Source organism: Danio rerio, chromosome 15 (assembly GCF_052040795.2).
Source record: "Danio rerio strain M-AB ecotype USA chromosome 15, GRCz13ab, whole genome shotgun sequence".
NCBI classification, from domain to species: domain Eukaryota; kingdom Metazoa; phylum Chordata; class Actinopteri; order Cypriniformes; family Danionidae; genus Danio; species Danio rerio.
In genome coordinates this window covers 5,517,177-5,538,885 of record NC_141035.1, presented here as the reverse complement: position 1 = coordinate 5,538,885, position 21,709 = coordinate 5,517,177, and the positions used below count along the sequence as shown (strand labels likewise).

The 21,709-nt window shown below is 37.8% G+C and overlaps 6 protein-coding genes across 8 annotated transcripts in view; 3 read left to right on the top strand and 3 right to left on the bottom strand.

The window, feature by feature from the left end:
- The window catches only part of brwd1 (bromodomain and WD repeat domain containing 1), a 1,114,631-nt gene that overhangs the window by 540,785 nt on the left and 552,137 nt on the right, over positions 1-21,709 (top strand). The window lies entirely within an intron of this gene.
- Positions 1-21,709, top strand: part of phkg1a (phosphorylase kinase, gamma 1a (muscle)) — an 831,529-nt gene that overhangs the window by 390,314 nt on the left and 419,506 nt on the right. The window lies entirely within an intron of this gene.
- arrb1 (arrestin, beta 1) overlaps positions 1-21,709 on the top strand; it is a 348,576-nt gene that overhangs the window by 122,765 nt on the left and 204,102 nt on the right. The gene's annotated exons all lie outside the window — the stretch shown is intronic.
- On the bottom strand, positions 1,395-4,992 carry or55c1 (odorant receptor family 55, subfamily C, member 1). Of its 2 annotated transcripts, none has more exons than XM_087283654.1 (2): positions 4,667-4,992; positions 1,395-3,698 (listed from the first exon to the last, which is right to left on the bottom strand). In XM_087283654.1, exon 2 carries the CDS (start codon positions 3,069-3,071, stop codon positions 2,118-2,120), a length of 954 nt encoding a protein of 317 aa, XP_087139780.1. In that variant the 5' UTR covers positions 3,072-3,698; positions 4,667-4,992; the 3' UTR covers positions 1,395-2,117. The 2 variants fall into 2 exon arrangements, with proteins under 2 accessions (XP_087139780.1, XP_087139781.1); XM_087283655.1 differs by lacking the exon at positions 4,667-4,992 and having other exon boundaries at positions 1,395-3,098; positions 3,226-3,357.
- Positions 9,871-11,873, bottom strand: or55e1 (odorant receptor, family 55, subfamily E, member 1). Its single transcript, XM_087283643.1, has 2 exons — positions 11,782-11,873; positions 9,871-11,209 (listed from the first exon to the last, which is right to left on the bottom strand). The coding sequence occupies exons 1-2, from the start codon at positions 11,846-11,848 to the stop codon at positions 10,200-10,202; spliced, it is 1,077 nt and encodes a 358-aa protein (XP_087139769.1). The 5' UTR covers positions 11,849-11,873; the 3' UTR covers positions 9,871-10,199.
- On the bottom strand, positions 17,042-20,828 carry or55d1 (odorant receptor, family 55, subfamily D, member 1). 2 transcript variants are annotated; one of them, XM_087282281.1, is made up of 2 exons: positions 18,319-20,828; positions 17,042-17,129 (listed from the first exon to the last, which is right to left on the bottom strand). In XM_087282281.1, exon 1 carries the CDS (start codon positions 20,778-20,780, stop codon positions 19,836-19,838), a length of 945 nt encoding a protein of 314 aa, XP_087138407.1. In that variant the 5' UTR covers positions 20,781-20,828; the 3' UTR covers positions 17,042-17,129; positions 18,319-19,835.

The window sequence follows — 21,709 nt, the reverse complement described above, 5'->3', positions numbered from 1 at the left end:
AGACGTGCCAGGCACGAAAGCCTGACAGGCAAAGCAACAGTAACTAAGGAGGGCAGGGTCAATTGAAGTTATTTTCTTCTTTTGCCAATGATTTAAGCATATATGTAGACATGCCTGCAATTATTCAGTGTTGTCTAAAATACTTTGATTTATGCATTGTCTTCATTTTATGTTCAGTTTGGTGGAAATTAACTACAGTACACTATGTATGAACAGAGTTCATTGGAAAATAGGTACTTTCTTAACCAAGTAATTTACCAGATTATTACACCAGAAATCTCAGTCTTGACATGGATTCAGGCACATGTGGTGAACAACAAACTAGAAACAAAACATTGGACAAGTTTATTTGATCATCTTATGCAACATATATATATATATATATATATATATATATATATATATATATATATATATATATATATATATATATATATATATATATATATATATATATATATATATTTACAGTTGAATTCAGAATTATTAGCCCCCCTGAAATGTTGTCCCCCGCCCAATTTCTGTTTAACGGAGAGAACACATTTCTAAACATAATAGTTTTAATAACTCATTTCTAATAACTGATTTTTTTTATCTTTGCCATGATGACAGTGAATAATATTTGACTAGATATTTTTCAAGACACTTCTATACAGCTTAAAGTGACATTTAAAGGCTTAACTAGGTTAATTAGGTTAACTAGGCAGGTTAGAATAATTAGGCAAGTTATTGTATAATGATGGTTTGTTCTGTAGACCAGTGGTCCCCAACCACTGGGCCGCGGACCGGTACCGGTCCGTGGAACAATTGGTACCGGGCCACATAAGAAATCATAAATTATTTCTGTAGAAAATATTCCCCCCGTGACTTGGTTTCTTCGACTCACCCCCGCCATTTCACGTGAAATGGACTATGCCAAAATCCACCACTGAGCGGTAAGAACGATAGAATATAGCTCATTGGTGGTTGTTGATAGTTTAAAGCTATAAAACAGGTATTATAGAGTCCAAATCAGCAAAGCATTTAAGGATTGTGCATATATGTGTGCCTGCATCGCTAAGTAAGTCCCCGAAATCATTGCAGTATGTTTCTATATGGAGTTTTACATAATCATACTCATTAGGACTGTAACATGCAAATGCATACATTAAATTCGGCTATACGGTTATATTATTGTTAACATGTTCGTCAGTTGAAATGTTTGGCCCCCCACCCACACAAGGCCCACACCAGTCCGTTGTAAAATTGACAATCGTTGACCGGTCCGCGGTGAAAAAAAAAGGTTGGTGACCACTGCTGTAGACTATCGAAAAAAAAAATAGCTTAAAGGGGCTAATAATTTTGTCCTTAAAAGGGTGTTGGAAGAAAATACATAAAGTACTGGAAAATATTCTTAAGCTAAATTTTGACATGACCCCAGCTTTGTACTTATTGAATCTTAATGCAAATAATCTGTTTGAAAAAGATGCATTCCAGTTATTTATTGTATTGGTATATTTAGCTAAAAAATGTATTTTGCTACTCTGGTCTGCATCACAAGCTCCATCTTTTAAAATGTGGATATCACAGATTGCTACATGGCTACCATTAGAAAAACTTACCTATGACAAACATAAAAAATCTGATAGATTTTGGTCAATTTGGTCTCCCCTTTGGGAGTACATAAAAGAGCTCTCTTAAATTAACACAACATCCTTGACATTCATTTACATTTTTTTGTTATAACCTACTCTAAGATGATGGAATTGTACTTTTAGTTATTTTTCACCTATATATTTTATTTTTTTATTTTTTACATTAATTTCTCTTTTACTTTCACTCTCAAGACTGTACATTCTCTTTATGCTACAACATTTTGATGTTAATGTTTTGTGAATATGGGCATACAATAAAAAAAATAAAAATAAAAAAAGGGTGTTAAATTTTATAACTGCTTTCATTCTAGCCAAAATAAAACAGAGTTTTTCCATAAGAAAAAACATTATCAGATATACTGTGAAAATTTCCTTGCTCTGGTAAACATCATTTCGTAAATATAAAAGAAAAAAATGCAAAGGGGGGCTAATAATTCTGACTTCAACTTTGTGTTTTTTTTTCATACGCAGTGCATTTGTCAATCAATATGAAGTAATTTTATTACATTTGAAGCTTTTCACAATTTGTGTTCTTATTTCTGTGGTTCTGAGACCATAAATAATTGGGTTACATATTGCAGGAACGAGATGATACAATGTGCTAGTTACAATACGAACATCTCTGGGTATTGTAGATACTCTATACCCAACAAAAGCAGCGGTAACACTGATATAGGCTATCACTATGGTAATCAAGTGTGTAGTGCATGTGTGAATGGCTTTGTGGCGAGATTCACCAGAAGGAGAGCAGAATATTACAACAAAAATGATGACATATGAGCAAAATATCAAAACACAGTCAGCAGATGTTATACCAAAAGCTACTGTAAGAGCTAAGTAGTTTTTAGTGATATCATTACAAGCTAGGTTGACGACTGATGTATGTTCACAGAAACTGTGGTAAATCAAATTTGTTCTACAAAACGTAAGAGGCACAACGAGACCAACCATGCCAATAATGCTAATAGCATTCCGAATGCTCAGAACTGCACAGAAAATGAGAGAGTTTGTCAAATTTACAAAATCATTGTAGCGCAAAGGATAAACAATTGCAAAAAATCTATCCACGGCCATTCCCAGTAAGATGGAGGACTGAAAACAACCAGAAAAATGCAAACAAAACATCTGTATTAGACATTCATGTCGAGTAATTGCATTCATTTCCCACGCAAATCCAACCAGCATTCTTGGAATAAAGTATATTGGCACGCAAAACCCCAAAGCGGCAATCATTCCAATTAAAATATACATGGGGGCATGTAATTTCCTATGTTTTGCAATGACAGTCATCAAAATGCCATTGGCAATTAATGTATAATTTAAGATGATGAAAAAAGGAATAAAGAGCAGCGGACGGTAACCTTTGAGATCTGTGAATCCAATTAACTGGAAATCAGTAAAAGAGACCAGAAGAGAGTTATTTTGTTGGTCAGCCATTCTGCTGTATTAAAGGGCAGTGCAGACCTTCAAAAAAAGGGCAAGAATAAAAATCAGTTATTGCTCACTACCTCCATATACATTAAATCACAACTAGACAACATTTCAAAGACAAAATCATAGCTTAATGAAACAAGAGAAAATGCATAATTACCTATTCAAATATACCGTATTAAGTCTTCAGAAGGACGTCAGAGAAATGCTTGTTCTTCATGTTTAGTTTGAAGCTACTCCTTTAAAAAAAGTCTTAATGTTATATCTATCCTGTGTTCTGTTTCTCCCTCCCACTCTGCTAGCTCTTCATTCCTCTTAAATACTCTCGTCTATCCCTCCACCAGCATTGCATGGGGAATTGGGACATGTTAAACAGTGCTCTTTGCTTGCAAGTATTATCACAGGGTTTCTGCAGGTTTTACAGAGTTAAATTTAAGACTTTAAGACCTTTTTAAGACCATTATGAATGAAATTTTAGACTTATACTGGGCTAAAGGCTGAGTTTTTCAAATGGCCTAGATGAAAAAAAAAGATTTTGATCGGCCCTTTTAAAGAAATGATTACAATTTAATAATTCATTCATTTTCTTTGGCAAGTCCCTTTATCAATCTGGGGTTGCTACAGCAGAATGAACTGCCAACTTATCCAGCATATGTTCTACGCAGCGGATGCCCTTCCAGCTGCAACCCATCACTGGGAAACACCCATTCACACACATACACTACGGACAGTTTTAGCTTACCGAATTCACCTATAGCACATGTCTTTGGACTTGTGGGGAAAACCAGAGCACAGGAGGAAACCCACGTGAACACTGGGAGAACATGCAAACTCCACACAGAAATGACAACTGACTCTTGCTGTGAGGTGATCGTGCTTTTAAAAACTATATAAACTAAATCTATGCACAACAATCTGTCCAGGTCGGTAACCTCAGCAGTAAATACACGGAGCAATTTTAACCAAATGTTATTGAAGGGAAAATAATTAAACCATTATGATAAACAGAGTTAAAATGACCTTTTTAAATATAAAGTTTTATTGAGATGGATTGTTGGTAATTGTATGGGTTTTGGCCAGATTGGGTAGCAATACAAAAAGGAAAAATAAGACCTGTTGGAAAAAGATTTAAGACCTACAACAGTGGTTCTCAAATGTTTTTCATCAAGTACCACCTCAGAAAAAAATTGTCTCTCCAAGTACCACCAAAATGAGCAGTATTGAAATACAGTAGCATAGTAGACACAAATCTGCACAGTTAAAAACGTGGCAGATTACCCCAGAAATATAGGCTATATGTCATATATGGCATATTATATACATCATTTTTGATAAATTTTGAAATGTGTGTAGCATGTACATTACATATTTCATTCCTCTGCGTACCACTAGAAGGAAGCCTGCGTACCACTTGTGGTACACGTACCACAGTTTGAGAACCACTGACCTACAACATAATAGTTCAGTACGTTTAAGACTTTTTAAGGCCTAAAATTTGGATTTTGAGATTTAAGACTGCAGAAACCCTGTATCATTCATTCATTCATTTTCTTGTCGACTTAGTCCCTTTATTAATCCGGGGTCGCCACAGCGGAATTAACCGCCAACTTATCCAGCAAGTTTTTACGCCCTTACAGCCACAACCCATCTCTGGGAAAGAAACCCTGTATCATTGTGCCATAAACTGAACCATAAACCTAAAATCATTAAGGTGACAATATTTGATTTATAAATGAACTAAAATTATTTTTTAAATTGTTTATTGTATTACCTGATGTATCGTTTAATATTAAACATAGGTATTGCAATAAATATGATGAGTATAAGAGTAATTGATGCAATGAATTCATTTATTTCCTTAATTCTACACACAATATCCCATAATGACAATGTAAAAAAAATATTTTTTGAAAGTGGTGCAATATTAATAAAAAGAAAAAAACTGAAAAATCACAGCTTTTGCTCAATACTTTGTTGATGCACCTTTGGCAGCAATTACCGCCTTAAGTCTTTTTGAATATGATGCCACAAGCTTGGCACACCTGTCACCTGGAATTTTTGGCCATTCCTCTTTGCAGTTCCTCTCAAGCTCTATCAGGTTGGATTGGAAGCGGTGCTGTACAGCCATTTTCAGATCTCTCCAGAGATGTTCAATAGAATTTTGGTCTGGGCTCTGGCTGGGCCACTCAAGGACATTCACAGAGTTGTTGTGAAGCCGCTCCATTGATATTTTGGCGGTGTGCTTTGGGTCATTGTTCTGATAGATGAAATGTCATCCTAGTCTGGGGTCAAGAGCACTCTGAAGCAGGTTTTCATTCAGGATGTCTCTGTACATTGCTGCATTCATCTTTCCCTCTATCCTGACTAGTCTTCCAGTTCCTGCTGCTGAAAAACATCCCCACAGCATGATGCTGCCACCACCATGCTTCACTGTAGGGAGGGTATTAGCCTAGTGATGAGCGGTGCCTGGTTTTCTCCAAACGTATTGCCTGGCATTCACTTCAAAGAGTTCAGTTTTAGTCTCATCAGACCAGAGAATTTAGTTTCTCATGGTCTGAGAGTACTTCAGATGCCTTTTGGCAAATTCCAGGCGGGGAGTGGCTTCAGTCTGGCCACTCTACCATAAAGGCCTGATTGGTGGATTGCTGCACAGATTGTTGTTCTTCTATAAGGGCCTGCTCACACTATGCTATCTGAACCGTGCCAAGGCCTGTTTACCAGATCGTTTAAGAAGTGTGAGTGCACTGAATCTGGCTCTGAATCTACACTGTGCTGAGCGAACGTGCTTACTAAACAGTGCATCATCGATGACGTAAGCATGCCCAGGCCCGAATGTAATGTGAGTGCGGGCCGTCGGGGGAGACTGGAGGGGGGACAAGCATGGTTTGGGCCGGTTCAAGGCAACTGTACATAGTGTGAGTACGCCCTAAGGTTCTCCTCTGACCACTGAAGAACGCTGGAGCTCAGACAGAGTGACCATTGGGTTATTGATCACCTCCCTGACTAAGGCCCTTCACCCCTGATCACTCAGCTTAAATGGAGTCTTGGTGGTTAAACATCTTCCACTTACAGATGATGGAGGCAACTGTGCTTAATGTAACTTTCAGAGCAGAATTCATTTTTCTGTAACCTTCCCCAGCTTTGTTCTTCGAAACAATCCTGTCTCAGAGGTCTACAGAACATTCCTTCGTCTTCGAGCTTGTTTTGTGTGTCGTAAATTTTGACTTCTCATTAATTACAAATTATCAGACCAGAGGTTTTGAATATCAGAAAATAGACTTTATTCTCCATAATAAAGCCGAGAAAGAACAGAGCAGACCCCAGAGCATTCTGAAGTCTCTCCTGGACACCTTCTAAAGTCTCTCCTGCTCCTTCTGAAGTATCTGTGTTTGTTACAATTTTTATACAGGATTATTTGACACACCCCTAAGTCTCTTTTTAACTCTTGACCATTTTTGAATAGGTTTTTAGTCTAAGGGGTCCTGCTATTCTTGGCTCTCAGCCCACTAGCTCATGTCAACAGAGATGTTACAGGTCTGTGTCAGCAACTGTTTTGACACCAAAGTTCTCTCTCCATAGATGCAACTTATGCAAAAGGATTAAGTGTTTACATACATTGTCATGAAAGCATAATCACTTGATAATATGTTCCTCATTCTAACTCCTGACACATATAGCTTCATAGAAGTATTTAACATATATAATCAGTGCTTTACATATTCAGTTATTCTACACAATCAGTCACTCAGCCTTCTCCTAGTGTTGCTCCTGTGCAGGCATACTCATCTTACACAGACATATCACTGTATTTTTAACACAGGCTGGCATGTTTGCTGCAAACACTACATACATTTTGAGAAGAGAAAATTAACTGCTTTACACTTAGAAAATACTTCATACAGAGAGAATAAAATCTTCTTCATGTGCTTTGTAATGCATTGTCAACCCTGGGGCCTTATATAGAAGTCACAGTTGTAGGTTTGTTGGCACTCCTGAGAGTCTGTTTGGTCATATGGTTTTGTTTTGGTGTTCCACATGTATCTGTTACGTCAGTGTTATGTCACTTGCTATGGCAGAGCCTATGCTCTCCTGATTAGCCTGTTGGCTGCGGTTCGTTATCTCGGCTACATCTGGACAGCGCCCTTCTTGTCTCTTGTCAGTTTGTTGTTGGTCGTTCATGTATTTTCTGTCTATTATTAGGAATGGCGCTGATATATCTTTGGACCCCTGATCCGCTATTCTGTACCACACCCTGTCTCCTGTTTCTGTCTACGCGTGACCTCTTCTATATACCTTTGTGTTGTTTATTTCCATTTGGACTTGTTTCCCCTTGTTCCCCTAGTTTTTTCTTGAAATTGGATCCTATTCTAGTACTCATTTCTACCCATGACAATAGGCAGGTGTACGCCTTTTCAAATCATGTCCAATCAACTGAATTTATCACAGGTGAACTCCAATTAAGCTGCTGAAACATTTCAAGAATGATCAGTGGAAACAGAATGTACTTGAGCTCAGTTATGTACATGTGATTTTTCAGGTTTTTTATTTTTAAATTTGCAATAATTAAAAGAAAAAATCACATTGTCATTATGGTGTATTGAATGTAGAATTTTAAGGAAATAAATGTATTTAATCCAATTTGGAATGAGGATGTAACATAAAAAATGTGGAAAAGGTGAAGCTCTATTAATACTTTCCGGATGCACTGTATATAATTAACACTTATTTTTATTGTAGCACTTGACAATAATGTTGTAATTTATTTACTAACACGAATAAATAATGAACAGTACATTTATTACAGTATTTATTCATTCTTGTTAATGGAAATACAGTTGTTCGTTGTTAGTTTAGTGCATTAACTAACGTCAACAAGCATTGATTTGAATTTTAATAATGTAAATTTTTAACTGATAAATTAAAAAACGCTGTACAAGTATTGTTTATTCATGTTAGCAAATAGATGAACTAATAAAACCTTACTGCAAATCTTGAAACTTTTTGTGTATTACAGTGTATTTTTGTGTGTCCGCTTGTTAAGTGGTGACGTGTTTGTGACGTATGTAATACTGTTTCCGGGTCCAAGCCGCCACTCATTTGAGTGGAGAAATCATTCGTATATAAAATCATAGTGTACACAACAATCTCTGGGCTTGCTGCATAACAAATACCAAAAATTTAACAATTTATAAAAAAATAATCACTTTCTGGCCATCGGATATTAGGCATGAACATATATATTGCGATCGCGATTTTCGAAAGCCTTAAATCGCTTTGTAAACCTTTATTATTACCATTTCATCAGTCTCCCCATACAGTTGAATAGAGCGCTTGGACCCGGAAGCCGCTTCGCGTGACGTCACACTTAACAAGCGGATTAGCTCTGTCACATCACACCAACATAGGAAAATAATTTAGGGTTGTTTTAACACCTTCTACCTATGTAAACGCAACTCCCCATTTGACATTATTTCAGACCTGAAAACATGTGTGAGCATGGGGACCTTCATGTAAATTGTTCTTCTGTTTATTTGCCAATTCAGGTTGTTCATTAACATTAACTGTCTGATCAGCTCATGCCCAGTGCCTAATTATGAGCAGATGTGTCCAGTAGATGGTTATTTAATTAGTTATGGAGAAGTTGACACACTTTATCACTTTGGGAATTTCTGATGATCCCCAAGCTCATTACTGCTCATTGTTGTCACTGCTTGGATTAGAGTTGGGAGTAAGGATAATAAGTGTAATGTGTTTCAGCATATCATCGCCCTGTGCCCTCTTATGTTAAACAATCTATAAGAAATATATGAATAATTTATTTTCCCTGGGATTTAATAAATTACCTGAAAAATACTAGAAGTTTATAGGAGGCTCCTTTCATCGAAAATGCAACATAGCAAATTCATATACTGTCATCTTAGGAAAAGCTACAGTATAGGACTAGACTATTGTTGTAATGACTAAATAGGGTTCTAAATTAACTTCCTAAATACATTATGCAGTATAAAGGAATTTTTTAATGATTTTAATTTCATCCTATGCATTAATAGACTAATCCTTGCATTATTAGATTAATTCTGTTTTAACTAATTACATGAACTTATGCTGATGTGTTTATCCTCATATAACCCTATGTGCTTAACCTCATTTAATTTTGCTCCATAACAGCTGTGCTTTTGTGTAACTGATAACCAAGATAACTCCTCTGTACTTGTTATCAATGGAATGTTACATCTCCAGAGTGTGCTCATTTACAGGAACAGTCATGGACGGGAGGGGCTCAAACTCACCCTATTGCAGGCTTTGTTATGTGGATGTGTAATATTTTCTGTGTAGATGTGCTGTTCTGCCTCACAACTGATGATTGAACTAATCTGGATGAAGGATCTTTCTTCCAGAAGCGCCCTTGGGCAGGGCTAAAGAGAGTGTGGGTGTGTGCGCCCAGCTGACACAGACTGACTGGGTTGCTGTTCTCTGACACCCGGAGCACTGTAATGCTTTATTCATCTAATTAAGTAAGTTGTTTAAACTTATTTAAAGCCTCTGGCGGATTTTTTAACATGAGAGGACTAGCAATAGTCCAACAATTACAACTATTACAAAACATTTTACATTTTGGTTTGCTTTGAAAATATGATACAATAATATATTATATTATTATAAATAATAACAATATTATAATAATATAATATTATATTATTATTATAATTATTATATTATTTAAAATATTGTTACAATATCTAGTATCTAACCTAGTATCTAACTCTGTTTTAGGAGCAAAATAATAACTTAATTTTTAGCATGATTGATTTGTAATTCTTTGAAATATTTTATTTTCATAGAAATGTCATTCAAAAAATCTATTTCTTACAGACAATTCAGTTTCTCCTCAAAACAGAGCAAACAGAGCTGCACTTGGTTTGTAAATCAAAACCACGATTAACAAAAATTTTCCTTTTTTTTTTTTTTACCAAGATTGATACTCATAGTGAGACTTAAGTTCCACTGGGTGAGTAGATAACAGAACAGCATCGTTTATTTGTTTATAATCGAACATTAAATTACACCTTCATACATTGCTTAAAGAGCTTAGATTAATAGAAAAATGGTCAAATTGAAAGATTTCTCGGGCAATCAATTCCTTATAGTTGAAACCTTTACAATGGAAACTTTGTTGATTTTATTTTTAAAAATCTTAAACAAAGCAGTCCTTATTTCTTTTGTCCGAACACCATAGATGATTGGATTGACACTTGCAGGAAATACTATATACATAACACCCAGAAACGTATTAACATCAATCGGGATTGGAATGTTCAGGTTTCTTGACAGAAAGGTTACACTACCGACAAAGTAAAAACATATCATGACCATTAAGTGTGTACCACAGGTATGAAAAGCTTTCCAGCGATCCTCTCCAGCTGCAGTTCCCAACACAACATGCAGGATTTTCACATAGGAGAAGAATATAACAGATGTATCGATTCCCACAAAACAGATAATCACAATTAACCCCATTGTTTGATTTTGAGCTATTGAATCACAGGCCAAGCTGACAAGAGCCATGTGGTCGCAGTAACAGTGATAGATTACATTAGACCCACAGAAAGACAAAGGTGAAGCCAAGGCGACCAGTGTGGACATTATTGTGCCACTCCTGATCAGTGTGAAAAGAAACAGCTTCAAAAACATGGACGAGTTCATGATTTCATTGTAATGCAACGGCTTGCAAATGGCCACAAAGCGATCCAAAGCCATGGCTAAAAGTATGGTGGACTCTACAGAAGAAAAGAAATGAGTGACAAACATTTGCGTCAAACATCCGGATAAAGTTATCTCATTCAAGTCAAACAGGAAACCAAGAAGCATTGCCGGGATAATGGCAGTGGGAACAATGATATCCACAACTGCCAAAGCAGACACAAAAATGTACATGGGACTGTGAAGACTCTCTGTACTTTTGATCACAAAAAGCAGCAAAGAATTCCCGACCAGAAGCAAAAGGTAAATTAGGAAGAATGGCAGGAAAAGAAAACGTCTGTATTTGTAGATCTCTGGAAATCCCGTTAATAAAAACTTTGTGTGCGAGAAGTTTGCTCCTTGGAGTTCCTCAGTCATGGCACATTGAATGTGGTCGGCGCAACCTATTTTAAATTACAAAATGTAAGTAAATGCTTGAGCAAAATTATTAGATCGTTCATATGATTGAAAAACGAAATCTAGATTGTAATACAGCAGCCAACCATTGGGTTTGTCCATACATTACCCAACTTTGGGTTGAAACAATCCACCATTTTGTAGAGTGTAGACGAAATTTTGTAACTTACACAGAATTTCTTACACAGAAAAATATCATCTCTGGCTTCTCCAACAGTTCCAACAACTAAATTCTCCTGTCATTTTAAGAACAAACTGCCTCTTAGATACCGTACAGTCTATTTAAAAATAGGTCAAATGTTTGACAATTATTCGAAATAGTTTTGTTTGTACAAAAGTAATGGTTAGTAAAACCAATGCATTTGTAAAACAACAACAACTTAATATTGAAGATTAATATTGGACAATCAACATTCTCCAGTCAACCAATAATCCACAATATCGACAACTTTCAAAAACAAAGAGAAGTCATTTTCATTTTATTAATTTTGCATATTATTATTTGTCAGTTTTTACAATTACATAAAAATGTATACAATTGCTACAGGGCGAAACATACCTGCCAGAGTGTCTGATGTTTGGTCTTTCGTCAATAGAGCTGGACCCCCATTAACATTTGAAGCCATTGGAATGGGAGCATTTATACATTTGATCTCTGCTCCCATAGGAACACAACAAACTGTACAGCCATTGACCTCTTCTACGTTCTAATGACCTCACACTCCATCCACTCAGACAAGCTGATGAAGGTATTGTTCCAGGAAGAACGAAGCAATTACTTGATCATTTTTGACTGGGTTAATTAGTTCTGCTGAAGGCAGTTATGCTTGTTTTTAATTGCGATAGCATAGTTAGTTCAAGTGGAACAGAATAATTAGCTAGAATTTTGTAAAAGGAGTAAGCAGAAAGTTATTAGTTTTTTTTTTATTTTGCTTTAAGTGTGCAGTAAGGCAACATTACAAGGCAATGTAAATGTAAAAAAAAAATCATTTTAAAAATGTATTCTTCCTGAAAATGAAATAAAACAAGCATTCCCTTGAGTATTGGAGGGAATAGACTATGTTAAATGTGCATGTTACCACAATTAGTACGTGTTCTGATTTAAATGTTAATGAATTGGAACTTTAACATTACATTGAAATCATGCTACAAGTAGGCTGTTACATTTACAGACATAACTAAATTTACTAGTACCTAAAAAAGCTGTTAGATGCTGCAAGCTTCAAAAATGATAATAGATTGCTTTGAGAAACATAGCCTGGACTACAGAAATAATTGTGTGTGTGTGGTGAGGGGGCGTGGCCGAGAGCCGTGGGAACGGAGTGAGGCCACCGCGTAAGTGGATAGGAGGGAAGGAGCTCTGGACCATAAAAGGAGGACCGATGGCAGAAGAAGCTGAGAGAGGAACGGGCCCGGACATATTTTACTTTTGCTTTCAGTTTGACGGCAGTCTCTGTAAGGAGCTGCCGTCCGTTTGTTTTGGTTTAGACGGCAGTCTCCGTGAGGAGCTGCCGTCCCTGTTATTAATAAATAATTTTAAACCTGCATCGGTTCTCCGCCTCCTTCTTCTCGGCGGCCAAAGGGCCGTGAACTTTATTACAGTGGTGCCGAAGCCCGGGAAAAGGAGGGACGCGTTGTCCAGATGCCCTCGCCGCTGAGAGAGGGGGCGAGTGTTCGGGAGTTAACCCGAGTGGGGGAGAAACCCGTTCGTCTGCCCAGAGTGCCAGGGCGGCCTGAGGCTGGCGAGGAAAGGATCTGCCTGCTGCCGTCTCCCAGCATAGGGAGGAGCAGGGGACGCGGGGCTCACCACCGGAGGGGAAAGTGCTGAAGGGAGCCATCCCACAGAACCCGGGGGAGTCGCCGCGATCCGCCATGATGCCAGAGCCTGCATCCGTCCACCGAAGCGGGAGCGGAGCAGGAGACTAGAAATGCCGCCAGCCAGCCAGGAGAACCGCCACCGGATGCCAGAAGACGGACGGGTGGATAGATTCCTCCACAGGACTCCCAGCACGTCGCATCTCTCAGTTGGTGGAGGACCGAGTGGCAGCGTGTCTGGAGAACCGAAACTCAATTTTTATTTATTTTTTCCTCTCTCCCCTTTCTCGGTCTACTCTGTCTTTCCTCCTTTTTTTTCCATCTTCTTTTCTTTCTGCCTGTCTCATATAAGTCTCGCGGGTGCTGTGGCGCGCCAACCCCCGCGTCTCCGTGAGGAGCTGCCGTCCGTTTGTTTTGGTTTAGACGGCAGTCTCCGTGAGGAGCTGCCGTCCCTGTTATTAATAAATCATTTTATACCTGCATCGGTTCTCCGCCTCCTTCTTCCCGGCGGCCAAAGGGCCGTGAATTTATTACAGTGTGGTGCAAGGCAATGACAGTGCATTCGTCATGAGTGGTAAGTAGGAGTGTCACAAGATTAAATCGCGACGAGATTTCTCGTTGGGATGTCTGGGAATTGACAATATAAGTTTAATGGAGAAGGTCAAAGTTTTGTTGAGTGAACCGTCAAAAAACATGCAACCTAAGTTGATTGACTAATCCAAATTGGCATCATAGATATGCTCCTAGTTAATGGTTATCTCTTAAGAGCAATCACTTTCTGTTCATTAGCTTATACAGCAGGGGAGTTCTCGAGATCTACCTGAGCTCAAACTCCCCTCTCGCCTTGCAATTGGGAGGGAGCCCCGGGCTTTAGGATCTTATCAGGGCTTTCTCCTGGGACAGCATGCCAAACAAGGTTTATAATCAATCGTCAGCTAAGTGTGAACTCTTGAAATAAATATGTTGTAATTATGATGTTGTTCTTCTTGCTGTGAGGCGACGGTGCTAACCACTGGGCTACCGCACCACATTACTTACCTTAAGTAAATGAATTAAATTACTATTTTAAAGTCTGTAAATGCAAATTTCAGAAAAGAAGTAGGTATCTGAGAATAATCTGACAAACACACACAACATTACAATGAGAACACTGCAGTCAATGTTGCCAGATACAGCCCAAACTGTCTACCCCCCCATCCCCCCCCCCCCCTCAAAAAAAAAAAAAAACCACCTGAAAGCTAAAGATGAGTAGGTCCATACGCTTGGATTTTGTTCTTTTGGCATTGGGGCTTGCTGCTCAGTCTACCACCACATTATTACTGACCTCACTTGTACTCCTGCCTGTCACTAGTGTGCTATATTCCAAGATGGCCACTGCCAGTTATCTAGTCCACAAAATTGCAGTACCTGCTGCCAGTCTTTACACACATAAAAGCACCTCACACACACTCAGTCGCTGCTAAGTCTTTCACCAATGGCTTGCTTGGTTTGGAACTTGAGGAGCTGCGCAGTGTTTATACTTTAGGCAGTGAAAATTAAACCACGCTGAACTGAACTAAACTTTGAAAACTGGGCTGACACTGTTTCAATTTACTAAAACTTATATGTTAAGCTGCTTATGGCCCGTTTCCACTGAGTGGTACGGTACGGTACGGTTCAGTTTGGTACGTTTTTATGGCCGTTTCCACTGTCAAAAAGCGTACCGTTCCAAACCGTACCGTACCACTTTTTTGGCACCTTTCGTAAGGGTCCCAAACACAAGAAAGGGTACCAAAAGGCGGAGCTAGACGCGCAGCTGAACGCTATTGGTTTACAGAGATACGTCATTCGCTTACGCAACAAGCCAGAATGTGAACAAAGGACTCGCCATGTTTGAAATACACAGCGAGAGATTACTTGCGCTCGCCTTGCGTCTATATCTGAAATAACTAACTTCTTGAGCTGATGATAATAATGTGCGCTTGATTATTGACAAGCTTTGGAAACCCGATCCTGTGACAAACGTGAGAGTGGAGCGCGGAAGAAAATGGAAAGCCAAGGAGCACGTTATTTCTTCAGCAAACATGAACAAACTGCCGTGTTTTAATTTTTTTCATCACCTTTTGGACTAATATGAACTGGGAAGGATGGAATTACTCTCTAACAGAGGCTATATGTGCTGCTGAAGATTACAGACACAGATGAAAGGTTTTCGCTGACTGTAGGCTATACTTTGTGTTGTTTTGAACCTAATTAAGGACTAAATGTATGTTGTGTGTACTTTTTCTGTAGTTGGTAACATCGGGGTCTGTATGTGTTCATATATGTTCATTTATTTATTTATTTATTTAAAATAATTACAGATTAATAATTACAGTAGGCTATTTCGCCTTTATTGATCTGCAGTTATAATCAAACCATGTTCATAGAAAAGTTAGTAATAAACATTTATACAGAAGTATTTATGTGTGTGATATGTGAACGACCTGTGCAGCTTTACTATAAACATTTTCTCGAGCGAGCATGACGTCGACTGAAACTTTGTCATACACCACGCCCACCAAAAGGGTACCCTTGCTAGTGGAAATGCAAGTCTGATAAAGGTCCGTAAAGGACCCGCACCGGCCCAAACCGTACCGTACTGTACCAGTCAGTGGAAACGAGCCATAAGACACAATCTACATTTTATAAAATAAAGATGAATTGAAATCAAGATGGATTGAATTGTTACTGTTATGTGCAGTACTAAGCATTTCTTGTTTCATTGTTCTATTGCCCTGTTTCCTGCTGAAAAATCCAGCTTAAACCAGCCTAGGCTGGTTGGCTGGTTTTAGCTAGTTGACCAGCCTGGTTTTAGAGGGGTTTTGGCCATTTCCAGTCTGTTTTTTTTTCAGTAGGGTTATGCTTTTGATCTTGGACTGTTTCTTGTTTTTTTTTTTTTTTTGCTGCCTGCCTCCACCTCGGCCTGGATTTTGGATTACTCTTTCCGGATTATCTTTGACATAGTTGTTTGCTACTGTTTTGACCTTTTGCTGTCAGACCATTCTTCAATAAAGCTGCAACGGTAACCCTGTTGTATGCTCTCATATCTTACACATACATAGCCTTTAAATTGGGAGTGTAAGGATTTTATTGATATATGGCCTTTAAAAATGTTCAAGAGAATGACAACACAGCCTATAAAATATCTAAGCAGAATTGTTCAATGACAGATCTTTAAGAGTTGGGGTGCTTTCACACCTACACTTTTGTTTCGAAACCTGTCTCGTTTGCCCAGTCAGCGCGGTTCGTTTGGCATATGTGAACATATGTGTTCGCGCTCTTATCCGCGCCAAAGTAATCGCTCTGAGACCGCTTGCTCGATTGAAACGAACCCTGGAGCGGTTTGATTGCAGTGAGAAAGCGATCCGATCCGAGCACGGTTATATCACAGTGTTTTATGGATATGTAATAGGCATACGGCTATATGAAGAGAGAATTATGAGTAGGGCGGGAAGTTTCACGAGTCTCCAGATGCCTGCGAACGAGTGATGATCTCCCGGTAATCTCGCGTCTCCCTCCCGGTCCTCAAATAGGCATCATCGCGCACCCTTCTCACCCCTCCCCACCGCATCTCTCCTCAGACACGGCGGGCGCGCACCCTGTCAATCACTATCAAACCCCCACCTCTCCTGACAGCTGAGTGGGACGCTGCAAAATAAACCCTGACACTCTGACCAATGTGAGGAGAGTTTACTCGCACGTGACTTGTTTTAGCTCTTCTGGTCTGATTAGAAACTTTGCAGTGTGAAAGCGAACCGCTCCAAGAGCAAAGAGCAACAATGTAACATTTGTAATTTCTGTTTCGGAACAATCGAATCGATTCACAAGTGTGAAAGCACCCTTAAAATAATCTTAGCATATAATGCAGCAGTCGTATAACTGGATTGTGCGCTGTCAAATATGATAAATGCAGGCATTATCACTGATACAGTTATCATCATAGGTAGCTTTATTCTTATTTAGGCCAACATTCATTGCTAATTGCTGGACTTTTATTTGGCTTGGCTAATCTCAAGGGCCCTCTATGTTTTCTGTTGTTATAACGGAGTTCAAAGTTTGCCATTAAACACACTAAGTAGCACTCAAGGGGCACAGGCCTAAGATTAAATTGGACCATTAAGTACAGCTGACATCACTGAGGGCCAATTATCTTATGTTTGTAATAATTTAAAACTTTAACCGATCAAAAATAATATATAAGACCTGTGTTTTGGGTCAGTTGCTGATTGTTTAAGTCACAACATGCTTTAAAACAAAATAGATAATGACATGTCAGTACTGTAATCTATATTCAGTGATAAATAATTACACAATGCAGCTAATAAAATCATATTCAAAAATGTATTTTATTTAGTAAAATGCTTTTAGCTTGACCACAGTTAATTATCCCTTCCTATAAAGAGTTCAGATGCAAAAGCCGTTAAACGCCACTTCCGCCAAAAAATGGTTAATGCCATAGAGTGAATGCTTTAGGCACATACTACACCATCAACAAATAGATTTGCTTTAAATCATCTAAATCCTAGCGTCAGCGCATTCAGAAATAACAGTTGGTTGCAAAAGCTGCTATACGCCACTTGCCTTTGACAGCAAAAGCCGTTATATCCCGAGAACTAATCAGAGGCGCGAATCCTATGTTTTCAATGTAGCAGCATGTTAATACTCCGGCTTTTGTGAGGAGACATACTCCGCTTTCGATTTTAAAAGACGGAGTTTGATGAACTGGATGAGACTGTCCGACTGTCAGGGAATGGCAAATGAAACTATTTACTATACAATAAACGGCAACTCATTTTCACGAAAGACAGAGTTAAGTTAAATGGTCACACTTTACAATAAGGTTTATTAGTTAATAAGGTAATATTAGGTAATAATAAATAAATTAATGTATTTACTAACATGAACAAACAATGAACAATACATTTACTACAGTATTTATTCATGTTAGTAAACGTTAGTTAATGAAAATACAGTTGTTCATCATTAGTTCATGTTAACTCATGGTGCATAACTAATGTTAACAAGCACGGACTTGGATGTTAATAATGCATTAGTAAATATTCAAGTATGATTAATAAACGCTGTACAAGTGTTGTTCATGATTAGTTCATGTTAGTAAATGCATTGACTAATGAACCTTATTGTAAAGTGATACCAGTTAAATGTATGTGTGTGTGTGTGTGTGTATGTATATATATATATATATATATATATATATATATATATATATATATATATATATATATATATACATATACACACACACACACAGGGGAATTGTGTGAATGTCTGTGTGTGGATGTTTCCCAATGATGGGTTAAGACTGGAAGAGCATCCGCTGCATAAAAACGTGCTGGATAAGTTGGTGGTTCATTCTCCTGTGGCGACCCCGGATTAATAATGGGACTAAGCTGAAAAGAAAATGAATGAATGAATGAATGAATAAAACTTGATTATACAGAAAGAAGGGCACAAACATACACCCCACACCAATGATGTTCAGGTACTGAGATGTTGTTTTTCTGTATCACACATATTTATACAAGAGTTTCTAGACCGATTTTATAAATGAGTTTTCTAGCATCTTCAACATCAAACATAATCTAATTAGTAGATTATTCCTTCTGTAATAATTTTACTGTTGTGGAAACTGTCAAACTATACAAAATGCAAACTATTTGAAAAATAACTTAGAAACTCCAGTTTCAGTAAGTAAACTTCATGGCCATCTCTATTTGCTAACAATAATACACAGCAAAACTATATTGAGCGATATAAAGTTCCTTATATTCTCAGTGTTATCATCTTATACTAAATGAACGCTGTCTATCTGATTTTTTTGTGTGATCATACGAGTATACTACTGTTTTGCTTCAGCAGCATTAACAACATTATTTCCAAGTTTCTATTTCTATACCAACATTTATTGACAACTGAGAAGCCATCAGATCAGAAGAGTACACACATATTTACAGTATTATACCTTGCAGTTAGGTTAAAAAAGTTGCAAAAGAAGTGGTTGTTACTGTAATTGGTAGCTAGCATGACTGCTTATAATGGTTTCATTCATTCATTCATTTTCTTGTCGGTTTAGTCCCTTTATTAGTCTGGGGTCGCCACAGCGGAATGAACCGCCAACTTATCCAGCAAGTTTTTACGCAGCGGATGCCCTTCCAGCCGCAACCCGTCTCTGGGAAACATCCACACACATTCACTACAGACAATTTGGCCTACCCATTTCACCTGTACCGCATGTCTTTGGACTGTGGGGGAAACCGGAGCACCCGGAGGAAACCCACCCGAATGCAGGGAGAATATGCAAACTCCACACAGAAACGCCAACTGAGCCAAGGCTTGAACCAGCGACCAAGCAACCTTCTTGCTGTGAGGCGACAGCACTACCTACTGCGCCACTGCCTCGCCCCATATGCATATAAACTTCGGAAATTTAATAGTCAATGGATTTCAATGGATCAATGTTTTTACATCGAAACTCAAGGATATAATTCATTTTCAATGTCTTATATAACTTCAAAATTGTACAAAAATTACATCCACAGCAATTACCATAAAAATGCCATTTGTCTGCAAATGAGGTTTTTTGTTTTTATATTTTTTAAATAGACAGGCTCCCTGATATATAAATCAAAACTTTAATCCAAAAAAAAAAACACTAGACAATGCTTAGGCATAGTACTGAAATTACACAGGTACTGTACATCATACAAACTAACAACATACAATTCCCTTTGTGTACAATGAATTGGAATGGAAAAGTTAATATGAACCAACCTTGTTTTTGGATAAATATTTAACAATCTGAGCTTTGATTTCCTTTGTTCTTATTCCATAGATAACAGGATTAAAGAAGTTTGTAAAAAGTAGATATGACATGGTGCATAACACACGGATATCTCTTGGTATCGAAGACACCCTATAGCCAACATATGCAACCACACAACTACAATAGGCCACCACCATGACCATTAAATGCGTGCTGCATGTATTGATGGCTTTTTGTCGCGAATCACCAGGAGGAGAGCGGAATATAATGACAAAAATAACAATGTAAGAGCACATAATAAATACGCAATCGCCTGTTACTATGCTGAAAGCCACTGTTCCAGCCGCGTAGTTCTTGCTCACGTCACCACAGGCTATACTGACAACTGATGTATGCTCACAAACACAATGGTAAATAACATTTGTTTTACAAAATTGGAGTGGCGCAATTAAACCCACCATTGAAACAACAACCACCAAGTTGCGCAAAAAAAGAGCCAAACCGAATATCAATGATGTTTTCAAGTTAACATAGTAGTGGTACTGTAAGGGGAATGTGATGGCGAAAAATCTGTCGACTGCCATCGCAACCAAAACCGTTGACTGGAAACAACCTGCCATATGCAGACAAAACATTTGAACAAGACATTCACTTTTGTAAATCATATTTCTACCAAAGAGAAAGCTGATTAATATTCTTGGAATAGCAAATATTGGTTGTAAAAACCCAAGAGCTGCGACAAACCCAATCAGAATGTACATGGGCGCATGCAGCTTGCTTTCTTTCACTATCACCAGGATTATAATTGAGTTAGTAAACAATGTGAAAGCAAAGATGAGGAAAAAAGGAATGAAAAGATATCGCCGATAGTCTTGCAGATCCGTGAACCCAATCAAGTAGAACTCCTGATAAGAGATGTTGAACGTTTTGTCCTCCATTTCTTAGATCAAAGGTCACTGTAAAGACAAAACTGGTTACAGTTAATGCACAGAAAACATGTCTGCAGAAATAAACAGTTTAAGATAAAGTTAAGCAAGACTCTAGAATTACATTTCAAAGTATCCTGAGATGTTGTTGCATTGATGGGATCAATTAAGTATTAGATCAACAAATACATTTCTCTTGTTTTTCATGTCTGTAAAATTAAACCTAAACTCTATAACACATGCTGACATGCCTTTTAAATTGTGTTCTTTTAACCAGCAGTTTACCCCCCTCCTTTAATTTAGGTCAAGCCACTCTGCTTTAAATATCCCAAACTCCCCTCCCCTGATAGAGTGTTAGGACAATGACTTATCATTATTTTACCTGCGGTTTGTTGTAGTTCTCCAAAATGGGTTTGGCTTGTGGCCAGTTCATTTTTGGAGAGACAAAATAAGTTATCCAATCTCAACAGACCTTACTGTTTAAGGTCAAACGGGTGCTAAAACTTAGTTGAAAGCATATCATAGGATTAAAAACATTAGATATTTTAACTCACTCATATATAACTTTGAAAAATCAAAGTAAAGGAAGAAAATAAAAATTAGCAATGTGCCAAAGAAACTCCTTTATTGACATTGTTAGATGATGTATCTAAAAATGATTGACTTCTCAGCTTGTATTCTGACTTAAATATGATTAGAAATATTTTAAATTAAATAAAACACTTTACAGCAATGTTTCGACTGTTAATATTATCCACTACAGTAGTTAACAAGAACCAGAGGTCGCCCATCTAGTCCTGAAGAGTCAGTTTCATCCAGAGTGTAGCTCTAACACACTTTTGAATATTTTAGTGAGCCTGAAGACCTTTAAGGTATGTTTAAAGGTGCAGTATGTAAGTTTGACACCCAGTGATTGAACTAGGTATTACATTCCTGGATCA

What these genes read in the sequence shown, in the direction of transcription:
- or55e1 (XM_087283643.1), bottom strand. Translation starts at nt 11,848, where the DNA reads ATGGCTTCAAATGTTAATGGGGGTCCAGCTCTATTGACGAAAGACCAA. An exon ending in AACATCAGACACTCTGGCAG is followed by an intron (nt 11,210 to 11,781) that starts GTATGTTTCGCC and finishes AATTTAAAATAG; the next exon opens with GTTGCGCCGACCACATTCAA.
- or55c1 (XM_087283654.1), bottom strand. Translation starts at nt 3,071, where the DNA reads ATGGCTGACCAACAAAATAACTCTCTTCTGGTCTCTTTTACTGATTTC.
- or55d1 (XM_087282281.1), bottom strand. Translation starts at nt 20,780, where the DNA reads ATGGAGGACAAAACGTTCAACATCTCTTATCAGGAGTTCTACTTGATT.